The sequence below is a fragment of the Anopheles maculipalpis genome, chromosome 2RL (assembly GCF_943734695.1).
Source record: "Anopheles maculipalpis chromosome 2RL, idAnoMacuDA_375_x, whole genome shotgun sequence".
Lineage (NCBI taxonomy): Eukaryota > Metazoa > Arthropoda > Insecta > Diptera > Culicidae > Anopheles > Anopheles maculipalpis.
This window is the reverse complement of record NC_064871.1, coordinates 48,212,184-48,226,624: the sequence shown is the minus strand read 5'-3', so window position 1 is coordinate 48,226,624 and position 14,441 is coordinate 48,212,184. Positions and strand designations below refer to the sequence as shown.

Genomic DNA, 14,441 nt, shown 5'->3' with positions numbered 1-14,441 from the left:
GCAGCTATCGTACATACACACACTGACATACATCAAGCAAGTCAAAACGAAAATCTGGCCTTAGGTTTTCACTGTACACTTTCAGTTTAGCTGACCGCATAAAGCGTAACTGAACGACGTACTTTACTCGAAACGTGTACGTAGTTGGAAGCTTAAGTACTGCTTCTGTTTAGTAAAAACACTCTTCAGGGTGACCCTTTTTCTTTCTATCATTTGCTTCCCGTTCCACGCGCAAACTTCATGGTCTCTGTACACTTTAGATTTATCTCTTCTCTGTCGAGTGTTCCGGTTGCAAAGTTTGCTCAATATTTATCTCGGCACCGTACGCCACCCTGATAGTGCGCGGCTGAATCACTGTCGAAAAGCATGCTTCCTTATTATCAAGAAACAATACCGAATATACCGCGCCGCGCAGCGTCTTCGGTTAAAGATGAAGTACCAGGTAGCTGCAAGAAGAGGGTATACTTTACCAAGTCCATTGGTGTCGGATGGCGAAAGCAAGAGCAACTGCTCGCGATCGCGCAATAATGGACACCGGAATTGGGATCCACTAGACCCGAAAACCTACAGCATGTCGGAAGAATTGTTTAACTTTTAACACCATCCATGTATGTGTGTGGCATGGGTGGCGCTTAACCACCGGAGCTCCCGTTTTTCTGCTCCATTCTTCGGGCTCTTTTTACTTTCTGTTTTACAATCGGTGACGCGACATGCTCAGTTCCGTTCCGTTGCCGGATGACTGGCATCGTGGCATCAACTAAGGTTTGGGCGTGCGGGATGTTGCATAATGTTTATACTTTCTTTCTTCTCTTTCGGGAAGCTTTTGCTGCGGATGAATCACGGATATTTGGAAATGTTTGTTTAATATCGCAGCTAGAATTATTCGTGTATTTGAGCTTCACAATTCACAAAAGCGTTTTCAAACGTCAACACAAAATTAGAGACAGCAAACTATAGTCACCTGCTATGTCGTCCACTGTAGTTAAAAGAGCTTGAAATGCTCAACAATTTGTTCCATCGTATCCACTTCGGTCCAGGGTTATGCAATACTGTTGGGCATGCTGTCTGTACCACTTTTTTGTTTCCCCTAGTATACGTTTCTTCTGTCCCCCTTGTCTGGCAAAAACCCATCACACCCTTATTTCGAATGTTTTTTATTCGCCTAGCTCTTTGCCAAACTGGGCGGACACAACCAACGCTCGGCACTTTGGCACTTCCATCGTGAAGGGGGGGGTAGGCGCACCTACATGGAAACCTAACCATCTCCATTCCATGATGTAAATGACAAGTTCAACCTTACTTAGTGGCACGAGCACGTCAACTGTGTATACCTGTGGCTGTAATAATCGCGTCTAGCTACACCTATGGGAATAAAAGTAAAATCATCACACCGCTACCCGAACTTGTCGATTACGGGCACAGTGCTGAAACAAACAGTTACCATAAACGTTACTTCCAGCAAGATCCCGGCCGATGCATGAGATGTGATGATCGTGAGGTGCCTTCTAGTGAGAGAGCGCACATGTTAAGCATACAAAATTACTAACTAATGTTGATCACGCAACTGCGGAATCGGCTGCGAATGCCGCATGAACAGTAGTCGTAAAGTCTAGCGCGACGAATACAAAATCATACGAGGCGATATATTCGCAACATATGACCCAACAATACAAGAATCGATTCCGGTATCACGCATCATTTGAAAAGTCGTCTCTACTTCGCTGTACACGTGGCACGGAACCTTACTGAACCGTAAAACCACCTATCGTTCAGCGTGAGCCGCTCGGGTGTCGCCCTGGTCTCCGAACCCATTGTAGCTTTATGCATTCAAACTTTTGACGACGATTATCGGCTACTCTGACAAGATCCGTTTGAGGTCATGGCTTTTCCGCTTCATTACATAATTCTACATGCTTCGAAACAATGTAGTCAAAATTCTTATCTAGAACATTAGGATTTGAATTAAATTTGGTGTCAATATCAACATAGCAATAAACAGTGACAGTTGTTCACTCCGGAATCTATCTTTTCCCGGATTCCTCTAAACATGTTTGATATTCATTTATTCGTATTTCAGCTGGCTACTTAATTGCAGAGCACGTTGCTCGTCCTGTGGATTATCTGACGAACGATCCTGTGGGAAGAATCACAATTGAGTTGGATGACAGATTACACGTGATAGAGACGATGGCTGCCGGTCCTCTAAGTTTAAATACCATCCGGACCGTTCTCCCGAACTGAGTATCCCATCAGCGATACTGAGTATGAGAGTTTACCCATCAGCAAAACCTTCTCTGTGATGTTTTTGGATTATTAAATTTGAAACCGATCGATCGATTCGCATGCTTGTTCGTAATAGGTCATAATTAATGCACAACAAAGTGTATAATGTCTTATGACCTTCGAAATGTTCACTTTCATTCCTGTGAGACCTGCTACAGTAAACTGGTGCTGCCTCCGACTACTTATGCACTACCGTTTTCCGTTGGGTTGATCCATTTTTCACCATTCAACCAAATCGCCCAATTCCTTTCACTCTTAAATCTGGATGTTTGAACCCTTTTTTATTGAGCGCAGAGGGGTTGTGCCTCACGCTGAGTAAGACCCCTCGAAACTCCGAAACGGAGCATAACATTGATCCGTTTATTCACCGTTGGCATCAGCTATTTGCTTCACACGTGCGAAACACGCACGCCCTCGCGCTTAGCATGATAAATGAGAAACATGACTAAATAAACCTACGTACAGTGTATAGTGTTAGCATTTACCCCGAACTAAGTTGGGCTTGTTTTGGATCATTTAATGGTATTTTTGTTGTTCCACTATTCAAGCAAAGTTTTTAAATTCTTCATCACCTTCAAACTGCCTTCTTACTTGTCCGTTTCATGTCGATCTCAATGTTGAACCTAATTGTAGACGTTTTGGGCATTAGTGTGTCTGTTTTCAAATTATGAAACAAAAAGTGGAGCGAAAGGTCGGCATCGATCATTACTCAAATGAAGAGGCCAATTTACCGACATCCGGCAAGTGTAATGTGGCTTGAAGAATCAGCTTAAAATTTCCCTTTTCTGCCAACCGGAGACGTTTGTTTTCTGTCAAGGTCATGCTCTAGCGTTGGAACTACATGTACCAACATGATTGTTACAGCACTTTCTTACCGATCAAAAACTATTTGAATGCTGTGTGGTTCAAGATTGTTTTGAAGGTTATTCTTATATTATTTTATTTTTTTACATAAATTTTCTTCCGTTACAGACTCTGACCCAATCAGACGATCGGAGAACAGCAACTATCACAGGCACAGGCTGTTTGCTATCGATCAGAGTAACATCAATCGCTGCCATCGTGGAGCAGAAACACGGCCAGACGATTACCAGCGGCAAGAAGATGGCCAGTACAGGTGACATTTGGTTGCAGTGGTTTTCCTGTTGTTTCCATCAACCCCAAAGCCCTCGCCGCCGGAGACACCACCAACGGTTGAGGATCGATCGATCGATGATCGGTAATCCGACCAACTTCGTTCACACCGGTCAGTATCGTCAACTATATGGATATTTATGTGCAGTATTCTCGTTATTTAATTGACATTTAAACTTCGCATTTCATTGCAGGTCACATTGGCTCGAATGATGTTGAGCTAACCACGAACCACCTTTCCGCCTTACAGAATCAGATGCAAAGTAAAGGTGGATACGAGATGAATTCGCTAAGGTTACAGGTTTGTATTGTTAAACTCTACCATAGAATTTGATATTTGTTAAAAATTGCTTAAGTTCTTATTTCATTTGTCCTGTTTTTATTTGCAGACTTGCTGATATTAACCAGCCAAACGAGTATAAGTCAGTATAAGTCATCATCGCACACAAACACATGGTACGGAGGTTGGTCAACCTTCGTCAACTCGGTAGAGTTTTGCAGATTAGTGAAGCTGTTAAAAGTACCAAATTACTAGTAAAGCAATTTTTGAAACGATGTGCGACTTATCATATCAGTGAGCATTTACGGAGCACAGATGATAAGCTAGAACATCCGTACAAACAAAAAACCTGACAGACGTAAAAAGAAATCCAACAGAGAAAATTCCCTGTTGAACACCGGACACGATGACAATACTTCTACTGATGCAAAATGCACTTGCATTTTCTGCGACTCATGTTTTGTACATTTGTAAATAATTTCTATATTGATATTATCTAACGTTTTCCTATTACAACTATCGATAAACGATGAAGCTAATGGTGGGCAGCAGTAAAGAACACAACTCATTTATTAATAACTGCCGACTAGCAAACTACCACCACCAAGGAGGAAAAAAGGAACGAATTCTTCTTCGATTATCAAACAAAGTTGTTTCTGTTTGAGGTGCAAAACGTTTAGGTTACATAGTAGTTAAGCTAATAAGAAAAGGTAATCCATATTTTGCTGGTATGTAGTAGAAACGATTGTAACGTTTCACTTGTCTATTCTTTAAACAATGAAAAGCGTGCGTTTAAAGTGTAGGTTTAGAAGCTTCCTCTTCCTCAACTAGACGCGTGCGCGATAACGTAAGAAAAGAATTAATTTGGTAAAAAATAAAGAAAATAAAGAACAGATATTTTCGCATAATTTCCGTAAGTTATGTGTATTTTAATCTATGCTAACGAACGAATAATTCTTAGGGCTAGGTACCGCTCACGGTCTGTCAGATCGTTGTATGTTGTACTGCCCCTCATGCAATGGGCTTTAATTCATTGACGACGCCGTCTCTGTCCACGTCATTCGCTGAAAAGCCTGCGTCGATCGGTGCTATAGGTATCGATCACCCATATAGATCCAGGTAGGTGCGATCACCTACCAATAGTTGTTGATTAGTTGTTAGCAGCTTGAAAGCCGAGGATCACATGAGATGGCCCCCAAAGATTCCCCACCAGATTCAAGCCCAAGCAAAGGAAAGAACAGAAAATAGATAATACATTCCCCCCCTCTAGTGGTGGCAACAAAAGGTCCTGACGTTTTTTCCCCATCCACATTCAGCAGTTGATGTTGCGCATTGCCAGCCTGGTAAGCTTGACCGAGAATTACATATCAACTTATCTTGTAGTTCTACCTAGCCGGATCCTGTTAATGCGAATGCTGATTAGCCGTTTTCTCGCCGCTCGTACTGGAGTCGCCGCACGGTTGCCCTTCCGTTTCACGTTTTCTATTGGTGATTAGTTGGTGTCAAATGAAAAAATAATTTCGCTTTAGCTATTAAAAGCCGATCGTAAACGGCTTTTCTCTGTAACTTCACTTTTGTAGTGATTGGGAAGCATTCCCTTATCTGACCATTTTAATGCATCTCATTACGTGAGAATTGTGGCTTTTTCTTTGGAAGAACTTTTTAACGAAAGGGTTCTTCTAAATAGTGTTTCCCTCTCTACACCGTCGACGTACGGTATCGCAACTTCGAGATGTTATGGGTAAAAATGGCACATTTACATTTGTTTGTTGAACAAACCTAAAAACGCTAACTTAAAACGTTAGCTTGAAGAATGCAACATGAAACAAATAGGATCAATTATAAAAAATGTTAGGAGACCCTCCTGGAATCTATAAAATAACGGTCGATCACGTTTAATATTCAAATTGCACATAATTTGCAAATGTCAGCTAGCTGTCCAATAAAAAATGGCAAAATTGACATCTGTCAAACGCTCGCAGAATGTTTATGAACGTTCCCTCGGTTCGGCGTTCTAGTTTTGTTCCTGCACTTTCTCCGGCCATTAACGAAAAGTGTTTGCATTAGTATAATTTGTCTCGAATTCGCGCACAAAACATTGCAAATCAGCGCATCGTCAGTCTGCACTGCGATCAGGTAAGCAACAGCAAAATTCTTGCCGAGTATGAGTGAACTGGTAGGGAACATTCGCCTAATTCATGTTGCACCGGTTGTCGCTTTACACACAAGCTCCTTTTTGGCGCAAATTCCCATTGCAGTACTTCGGGAGATCTGGTATTGTTTGTTGTGGAGCAGCTTGGTGGATACCGCTTGTGTGTTAAGCAAAATGTCGCAACTCACGGACCTGAAAGCTTATGTTAGCTACGCACTCGACTGCACCCGGTTGCGCCTGGTGCGGGACGAAGCGGATGTAGAAAACGAGGAACTGGTCTTCGCACCGGAGATGGCCCATCAAATTTTCGGTGAATCGGAAAGTATCTTTGGCTACCGGGATTTGAAGATTGAAATAATGGCCTCGGCTGGCCCACTGGATCTGTACTTCGACATTAGCTACACGAAGAAGGTGGAGGAACTGCAAACGGAGGGTTTGAAGGCGGACGATGTCGAAAAGTCACTGGCGGACATGGTGGAGAACGGTAGCTACTACACAAATCTGGACGAGTTCAAGCGCGTCCATGCTTCGAAAGCGCCCACATTCCGGCCGCTCGGTACAAAGGTGGACGAGTTTAAGTTTCAGCTGGACGGTAAGGGCAGTGGAGCGCGCACTTTTGAGGTGTATGTGGCCAGTGCGGAAGATGCCGAGTACATGAAGTTCCACACGCGTCTCGAGATGTTCTCGTTCTGGTACATTGATGGCTTTAGCCGAGTTGAAATCGATCCGCTCTGGCTATTCTTTACCGTGTACGAGCGCTACGAAACGGACAACAACAACGAATCAGCGGCAAATGACTCGTCGAACGTTCGATACGCCACCGTTGGGTACGTGAGCGTGTACCAGTACTACTCCTACCCAAATAAGGTTCGGCCAAGGGTTAGCCAGATTTTGATTCTTCCACCATTCCAGAAGCTAGGCATCGCAACACGATTGATCAAGCATGTAAGTTTCGCTCCTGCGGGAAATTTTTTTTCTCCTTAAGGTTACATTTAACATGAATCCTTTCGCTTCCTCTCTCGCCAGACCACTTACGAGTATTTCCGTAAGATGGACAACATTACGGACATTACGTTCGAGGAACCGATCGAAGCAATCCAGCACATACGGTCGGTGGTGGACGCCAAGCGTTGCAAAGAGTTGCCCGCTTTCGCAGTGGACAAGCTGCGCGCCGGATTTTCGAAGGACATGCTGCATCAGGCACGCGAAACCTACCTCATCAATCCGAAGCAATGCCGTGTGGTGTACGAAATACTGCGGCTGGGCGTCACCGATACGGATAACGCAGAACAGTATCGTGCATACCGCATCGAGGTGAAGAAACGGCTCAACATGAACTACAGCCGCCACCGGCGTGATTTGGCCCGGGCCAAGAAGCGGGGTGTAGACGTCACGGTTGCCATGTGCGGCCTGCCCAGCGTTTCCGAGCGCATTGAATCACTGAACGCGGAGTATAAGGCGGTAGAAGAGATCTATGGGCTGGTGTTGCAGAAGCTGTTGGCCGAGGCTTAGAACCGGCTTTGTTCATTCTTTATTTTTCGCTCTTGGGAGATTGTGTTTTTGTCTTATCATTATGTATTTCTTTCTTTTTTTGGATTGAAACTGGAATCGTTCGCGATGTAAAAGGTATTAAATGTTTTTGCACGGCATCATTCGTACTCGTTCTCGGTGTATTTTTTTTTTTTCAAATAAATCTATCATTTCTCATCATTTATCGTGACTAGTGTTGTGCGTACTGAGTAAGAGTGAGTGAGTGATTTAATTTTTTTTTAGATAAACGATTTAGGTAAGCTCCCCATCAAGAGTTTTTATAACGTTTTTGGGATTAGCATCACAAAGAGTGTTTAAACTCTTTTGGGAATCTTCATCAAACTCACTCCTAAGGAGTTTCATAGTCGCCAGAGGGATTCGAATCGCCAAAAGCTATTAAAACTCTTTTTGTTGGCTTATTGTCTTAACGACCGCATAAGGTCACGCCAGCCATCTAACGGTTTACTAGACTTGGCTTGCTAATACTACGTAGTTGAGTAGTCAATCCTTACTCGGAAAGGGGACGGTCTCGATGAAATTTGAACCCCGGTCTTGGCATGTGATGACTGGTGCCGCTATCGCATTATTATCCGGCCGCCCATTTTTAAAGCTTTTGTAGGATTCGAATCAACATCGCTAATCAATCCCGCAACGACCTTCCCGTACAATAAAAATTAAGTTAAGTTAAAATTGGAAGCTTATCCTGTGAGATGGATATATATTCGCATGATACTTTTAAGTACCCGTCAGTTCCTTGAAAAGAGTTGTTATTCTCAGCACCAATCGTGACCGCAGTGTACAATTCGATTTTCACCTTGAGTTACAGTTAAAACATTTATTAACAATCATACGAGACAGGAAAATCTGGACTTTTCCACATTCATTTACACTTAACAAACGACGGTCGTACATACAAAAATGTAGGCATAAAAATGGTAGCGCCAAGCTCTGGTTTGCTTCTCCTAGTGAAACATTTTGGCAAACGCTTTTCGCTGCTGGTTCGTGTACTCCTGCAGATTCTTCCGCGTGCGCTCGTACTCGGTCTGAATCAACCGATCGTCCGGTATTCGCTTCAGCGCTCGTCTAAGATCTTCCAGAGCCTGCTCATAGTTACGCAGCTCGTTTTGTGCCATTCCCCGACGATACAGTGCCTTCGTGTTGTCCGGATCGATGGCAAGGGCACTATCGCACGCGTACACAACGCTGGTGTAGTCCTTCAATCGCAACTGGACAACCGCTTGATTAAGACAGTTTACCAACTGAAACTCAGTCAGCAGCGTGCGCTGTCCACCTTCCCGACTTGGTGACTGTTTGTTTAGTTGGTTGGTAAAGAAATTGTAGTACCGTTCGGCCTTCTTGTACCGCCGATTTGCCTGCACGAATTGATCCGCCTTGAAGTACTGATTGCCAACGTTTCGAATAGCGTTCAAGTACTGCAGCATTTCCTCGACCTGTGGGTGAATGAAAAACGTTTAGACGAGTTTGGGTGTGTAAAGCGAACCCGGCGTGTCGTTACTTATGTACCGTAAACTCATCGTAAAATCGGTTCCAATCATCAGGAAACGGTGGTAATGTGTCAACCTTATCATCGTCATCGTTTATACGCCAATCGTCACCGGGCGTGATCTGTCCACAGTCTTCAATGATGATCGGTACGATTGGATCCCCGTCGTCGGTTGAATGGCGCTCCATTTCACCGATGATACTGCCGCCCCGTAACACGTACCCAACCACCACGTTCGTTCCATTCAGATGGGGACACTCGCCGGACGTTATAAAGAACTGGGAATTGTTGGTATGCGCTTTGCCCAAATTTGCCATTGACACTGCGCCGTCCTCGTGCTGCAAAAGTCAAGAGCGTGGTAAGTATAGTTCACACATTTCAACGTTCAATCGTACGCACCAGTAAGTCAAAATTTTCATCTTCAAACGTTTCACCATAGATACTCTCTCCACCGGTTCCGTTAAAGTGGACGATATCTCCACCCTGTGACATGAACAATGATTTTACCCGATGAAACGGTGTGCCCTTGTAGTGAAGGCGCGTTCCCGTGCGCGGTGCTACGCCTCGCTCGCCTGTGCACAGGATCCGGAAGTTTTCGGCCGTTTTTGGTACAACATCCGCACGCAGTTCTATTACGATTCGTCCCACTGCAATGAAGTTACGGAACGGTTGTGATGAGAACATCCGCATTTGCTAAGGAAAAGACGGATCCTTTACCACTCTCCTGGCCAACTTTTACATCCAGATACACCAGCGGATTGCTGGGATCGTGTACGGACCGCTGCACCTTTATTCCCTCGGTATTTGTTCCCATTTGAGATACTTTTGTTAGGAAAAACTATTTCGACCACGTTTATTTGCGTCGTTAATAATGAAAAATGCTACCAACAAAATTGATAAGAGTTTGTTTTGTTTACGTTTTTTTAATAGTGAGAAAAGGCTCTCGCGCTGACTCAATAGCGAGAGAAATGAAAACCTCACGTCCCAAGAACAAAATTTCACTCCTCACTATAGCTAACAGGCACTATTCACTATAGTGAGAAGTAAGAATATGCTCGCTGGATTCTCACTTTAGCGAGAAGAAACAATTTGATAACGAGGCATAGTGAGAGAATCGCATTTTGTTACTTGGGAAACATAAAAGATTGACAACGATGAAACGATGTTTATATGCTGTTTGAATACTTGACATAAAGCAGCAACAGCAGCCGTACAGCAGCAACAGCACAATCATCAAGAGCCAGCTAACCTAAATAGTCGTGTGTGGCAATGGAATTTACAACATGAAAAAGTTCCTTTCACCGAACGGATCATGCACCCGGGTGCTGTGCAGTGTGCGAAAAGATAGTTCGCTACAAATAGTGTGGTAATATCTGATCCTTCTCTGCTGCCTGATGATACATATGGTTCTTGTGGGAATCCGTCCACATCATACTATTGACGCTGTAGGTGAGCCTGACATCCGGCAGAAGTAAAATAGTTACCAAAGATAACAAAGAAGTAACTAAATCGTCGCCATACGTGAGCAGGGTTATAGGCGGTACTTTGTATAGCAGAAGCAGAGCTGCAACACTACAGATCTCGTGCGGTGTTATCTGAACCATAACCCTAGAAAAGGACGCTTCGTGAGCTGACGCTGATATCAAGGCACGCGAATGGAATTCGCGGAGCTCATACTGACGCCTAAGCTAGATGGTGTCCTGCTGTACGATCAGTTAAGCGATCGGCCCATCGATGGGACGCTTTGCATTACCGGTCATCATTTGATCCTGAGCACGAGAAAAGAGGGTGCTCAAGAACTGTGGGTAAGTTGGAAAACGTATTGTTGCTTTATCACCGACACCAGATTGCTGATGGTCTGTGTGCGTGTTATCTACCATATGGTTACCATATGGATCAGTAAATTTCGTTGTATCTCGTCTACTACGAAAGCAATTGCTATCAGAATTAAGCGTCTGTAGTGTGTACGTATCAGTGTTTCATTGAATTTTATAGCAATGGCTATAGCTCTCTGTGTTCCGGTAGGTAATTTGATTATAGCACCTTCCTGGTAGGTAGACAGGTAGACATGCTTTCAACGTCCTGAAGAGGAAGCCATAATAACCTAAAAAAAGCGCAAAAACTGCGACAGAAAATGGCATGCACAGTTTTATTTTCAGTGCAATAATAAGAAAACAAATTGTTGTGTTTTCGACCCGAATGACGATAAGATAGTAATGTAGTTCAAGCTAGAAATAACGCCAATAGGAATTCCATCGGCTGTTCCATTTAGACCGTTTTAATATCGTTCCACTCAGGGTTTAAAATATGAAAGCACCTTCATTCCACCTCTTACCTGTTTTCCAACTTAAAAGCCAATTCTTTTACGGCACAAGCATTAGTTTCGAAAGTTGTCATCATTTCCGTTGCGATCAGTTAATTAAAACAAAAATCCGCTCTAAGTTCAGAGACAAAAACTTGAAAAAATGTTGAAATTGAAACGATCGTTCTGGTATACGATTAGTGTCCCTAGCGAAATTTGACGGACTTTCGGTACTTCGTTGCCTTCATCCCTTAATACTCCACCCACTGCCAACTTCTAGGCTTGATATTGGCTTATTGGCTTCACGTCGTACACGTTTTCAAGCTTGCTTTGTGGCAGGCTCCCTTCTTGGTGCTACCGACATCCCCTGGACTTCTTTCTCTTGTCTGTTTTTTATTTACATTCCCGTCCCCTTTGTCACCGTCCTCCGCTTGTAGTAACCACACGTCGCAAGCTGTACGGTCAGAACGATCTCGTGTTACGTTTTTTTTTAGCTTTAACGATGTTTATGATTTTTTAAAAATTTTAATATTTTTTCCCTTTTCAGCTGCTGCATCAAAACATCGACCTTGTTGAACGAAAGCCCAACATTGTCAACAACATCCTCGAGGGTGGTACCATCATACTGAAATGTAAAGATTTGCGCATTATTGCACTGAAAATAGCATCCCCGCAGGAGTACTTTAACATTTCGAACTCGGTCGAACAACTTTCTAATCTGGAGGAAACACGTATGCTCTATCCCTTCTTCTACATCCCGATGTACAACATCCTTGAGGACGGATACTCCCTGTACCGACCCGAGCAAGAATTTGGCAAACTGCTAGCGAACGTTGACGAGTGGCGGCTGACGACGGTAAACAGTTCGTACCAGGTCTGTCCTACTTACGGTGCCCGGCTCGTGGTTGCCCGCTCCATCACCGACGAGCAGATCATCCAGTCGGCCGCTTTTCGCGATGGTGGCCGGTTTCCGGTGCTTTCCTACCGCCACGCAAATGGTGCGGTCATGCTGCGCAGTGCCCAACCCCTGGCTGCCCCGGGCGTTACGAAGCGTTGCCGGGCGGACGAAGCCATTCTGAATGCGGTGCTGGGCCGGAGCAAGAAGGGCTTCATCTTTGACACGTGGGCGAAGGGTAAGAGCAGCACGACGGAAACGGATCAGCATTACTCCCAGTGGAAGAAGGTGACACGGCCAATCGGGCAGTTTAGTTCCGTGTCGGCGTTGTTAGATAGCTTTATCAAATTGATGGAAGCCTGCAACGATGTGCAGTGCAGCACGGACAAATGGCTAACGCGGCTGGAAATGTCCGGCTGGCTTGGGTTCGTGCTGAACGCGCTGAATGCGGCGTGCGTCGTGGCCCAGTGTCTCGATCAGGAGGGCAGTCCAGTGTTGGTGCACGGTGGAAAAGGGCTCGATACGACACTCGTCGTAACATCGCTGGTGCAAATCATACTTAATCCCGACAGCCGTACGATCAGAGGGTAAGAGACAGAAACAAAAATGGTTCGGTTTGTATTAATCCGGAAAAGCCGAGGAGAGAAGCTAAAACCGTCAAATCGCATTTCAGTTGTTTGAAACTGAACTTAACACGTCTGTAAGCCACGGTACACGAAGCGTAAACTCAAAATTTGATCGCAAATTCTGTCCAAAAGTTTAAGCTTTGTATACCGGGGGCTTGTAAATCTAAAATTAAAAAATCATATTTTATCATACCGGACTAATGGTAATTTTCTAAACGCGCCTAATATATTTAATTGAACAGTGGATATTTTATTTGTTCCTCACTGGTTTTGGTTTTACTCTGCTTAGAAATTCCGCGAGCTACAAATTTTTTGACGTAAAGTTTGTGCCTTTCTCTCCAAATCAAGCGTAACTTTTTTAAGTTTCGGCTTGATGTACCGTGGCTTTACACGCATGGATAAGATGAAATGTTTCTGAAAGTCACTGTATATGAACCGAGATCTCCAAGCGAAGCGAAAAAAGATAAACCAAAATAATGGCAAACGAAGAAAACATCCACTTTTTAATTTTAAAAATGTAGTGTGTTTGAAAAATTACAATAAATGAGTTAAAATTGGTTTATTAATTTGCGATTTACAAACCCCTTGTATACGAAGCGTAAAAAATTTAATGGATTTTTTGGTTCAATGTTGAGTTAACGCTTTGTGTACCGTGGCTTTTACAAATTAACATTTGAAAGTTCTTAAGTTTCAAATGAGAGAAATATGCTATAATTTACCCAAGCGCTTTAAAATTGTTCCGTCTTGCTTTGCTCCCCGTTTTTTTCACCAGGCTGCAAGCTCTTATCGATCGTGAGTGGCTGCAGGGCGGATATCCGTTCTCAACCCGCCACAAACATTCCTGCTACACACCAACCAATCAGCGGCGCAAAAGTTCCAGCGCAACGTTTCTGCTGTTTCTCGACTGTGTGTATCAGCTGTACGCGCAATTTCCTTGCAGCTTCGAGTACGACCATCGGCTACTGGTGACCATGTTCGAACACAGCTACTTCAGCCAGTACGGTACGTTTTTGGGCGATTGTGAACGGGACCGGGTACAGCTGAAGGTGACGACCCGCACGACAAGCCTATGGTCACACCTGAACCGGCCGGAAGTGGTCAAGTCGCTGCTAAACCCATTGTACGAACCGAATCCGGCCGTCATATGGCCCTCGGTTGCACCTATCAGTATTGTGCTGTGGTCGGAACTGTACACGCGCTGGTCGATCGACCAGTCCCAGCTGAAGATTAACTTTAGCCACATTCAAGCGCTAGTCAGCCGGGAAAAGGATTTGCGCAGCCGGGTGGTCAAATTGCGCCGCCAGCTGGCGGACCTGCAGCGCGAATATCAGATCGTGCGTAGTGAAAAGAATGGCAACAACAGTGATGAACTGCACCACCACCACCGACACGCGGAGATGGACGATCCCGGGGACGATGGCGACGAGGAGAGTGTATCATCAGATGCACTAGGATCTAGTAAGTAGAATAGAAACAAAGCCTTACGCGTGTTTAAGTATTTTTGATAACAGGAGGAGCACGTGGATAGCATGAGCAATGAAGGAGTGTAATAGATTTGGTTCTTTCTTTGGTTTGATTTTTTGGTAGACAGTTTCTTTTCACGATACGACCACGATGCTAGTCTCTCTATCGTTTCACTCGTGGCAATGAACGTACGTAATTTGTACTACGGTTTTTGCACATATCCAACTGAAAGGGGATTTGAATATCTTTTTCGCATAGAATGTTCTTTAAA

General features: G+C 44.1%; 4 protein-coding genes across 4 annotated transcripts; 3 read left to right on the top strand and 1 right to left on the bottom strand.

Annotated features, from left to right (window-relative positions):
* The first annotated feature begins 3,328 nt into the window (after window positions 1-3,328).
* On the top strand, window positions 3,329-3,863 carry LOC126559548 (CDC42 small effector protein homolog). Its single transcript, XM_050215718.1, has 3 exons — window positions 3,329-3,529; window positions 3,612-3,718; window positions 3,807-3,863. The coding sequence occupies exons 1-3, from the start codon at window positions 3,388-3,390 to the stop codon at window positions 3,813-3,815; spliced, it is 258 nt and encodes an 85-aa protein (XP_050071675.1). The 5' UTR covers window positions 3,329-3,387; the 3' UTR covers window positions 3,816-3,863.
* Window positions 3,864-6,022: 2,159 nt separating this feature from the next.
* Window positions 6,023-7,361, top strand: LOC126558136 (histone acetyltransferase type B catalytic subunit). Its single transcript, XM_050214092.1, has 2 exons — window positions 6,023-6,794; window positions 6,876-7,361. Exons 1-2 carry the CDS (start codon window positions 6,024-6,026, stop codon window positions 7,359-7,361), a joined length of 1,257 nt encoding a protein of 418 aa, XP_050070049.1. The 5' UTR covers window position 6,023.
* Window positions 7,362-8,340: 979 nt separating this feature from the next.
* Window positions 8,341-9,697, bottom strand: LOC126558294 (peptidyl-prolyl cis-trans isomerase D). The gene is made up of 4 exons (XM_050214286.1): window positions 9,601-9,697; window positions 9,283-9,530; window positions 8,904-9,221; window positions 8,341-8,830 (listed from the first exon to the last, which is right to left on the bottom strand). The coding sequence occupies exons 1-4, from the start codon at window positions 9,695-9,697 to the stop codon at window positions 8,342-8,344; spliced, it is 1,152 nt and encodes a 383-aa protein (XP_050070243.1). The 3' UTR covers window position 8,341.
* An 824-nt stretch (window positions 9,698-10,521) lies between these two features.
* LOC126557501 (myotubularin-related protein 9) lies at window positions 10,522-14,188 on the top strand. The gene is made up of 3 exons (XM_050213296.1): window positions 10,522-10,688; window positions 11,733-12,667; window positions 13,479-14,188. The coding sequence occupies exons 1-3, from the start codon at window positions 10,539-10,541 to the stop codon at window positions 14,170-14,172; spliced, it is 1,779 nt and encodes a 592-aa protein (XP_050069253.1). The 5' UTR covers window positions 10,522-10,538; the 3' UTR covers window positions 14,173-14,188.
* Window positions 14,189-14,441: the final 253 nt, after the last annotated feature.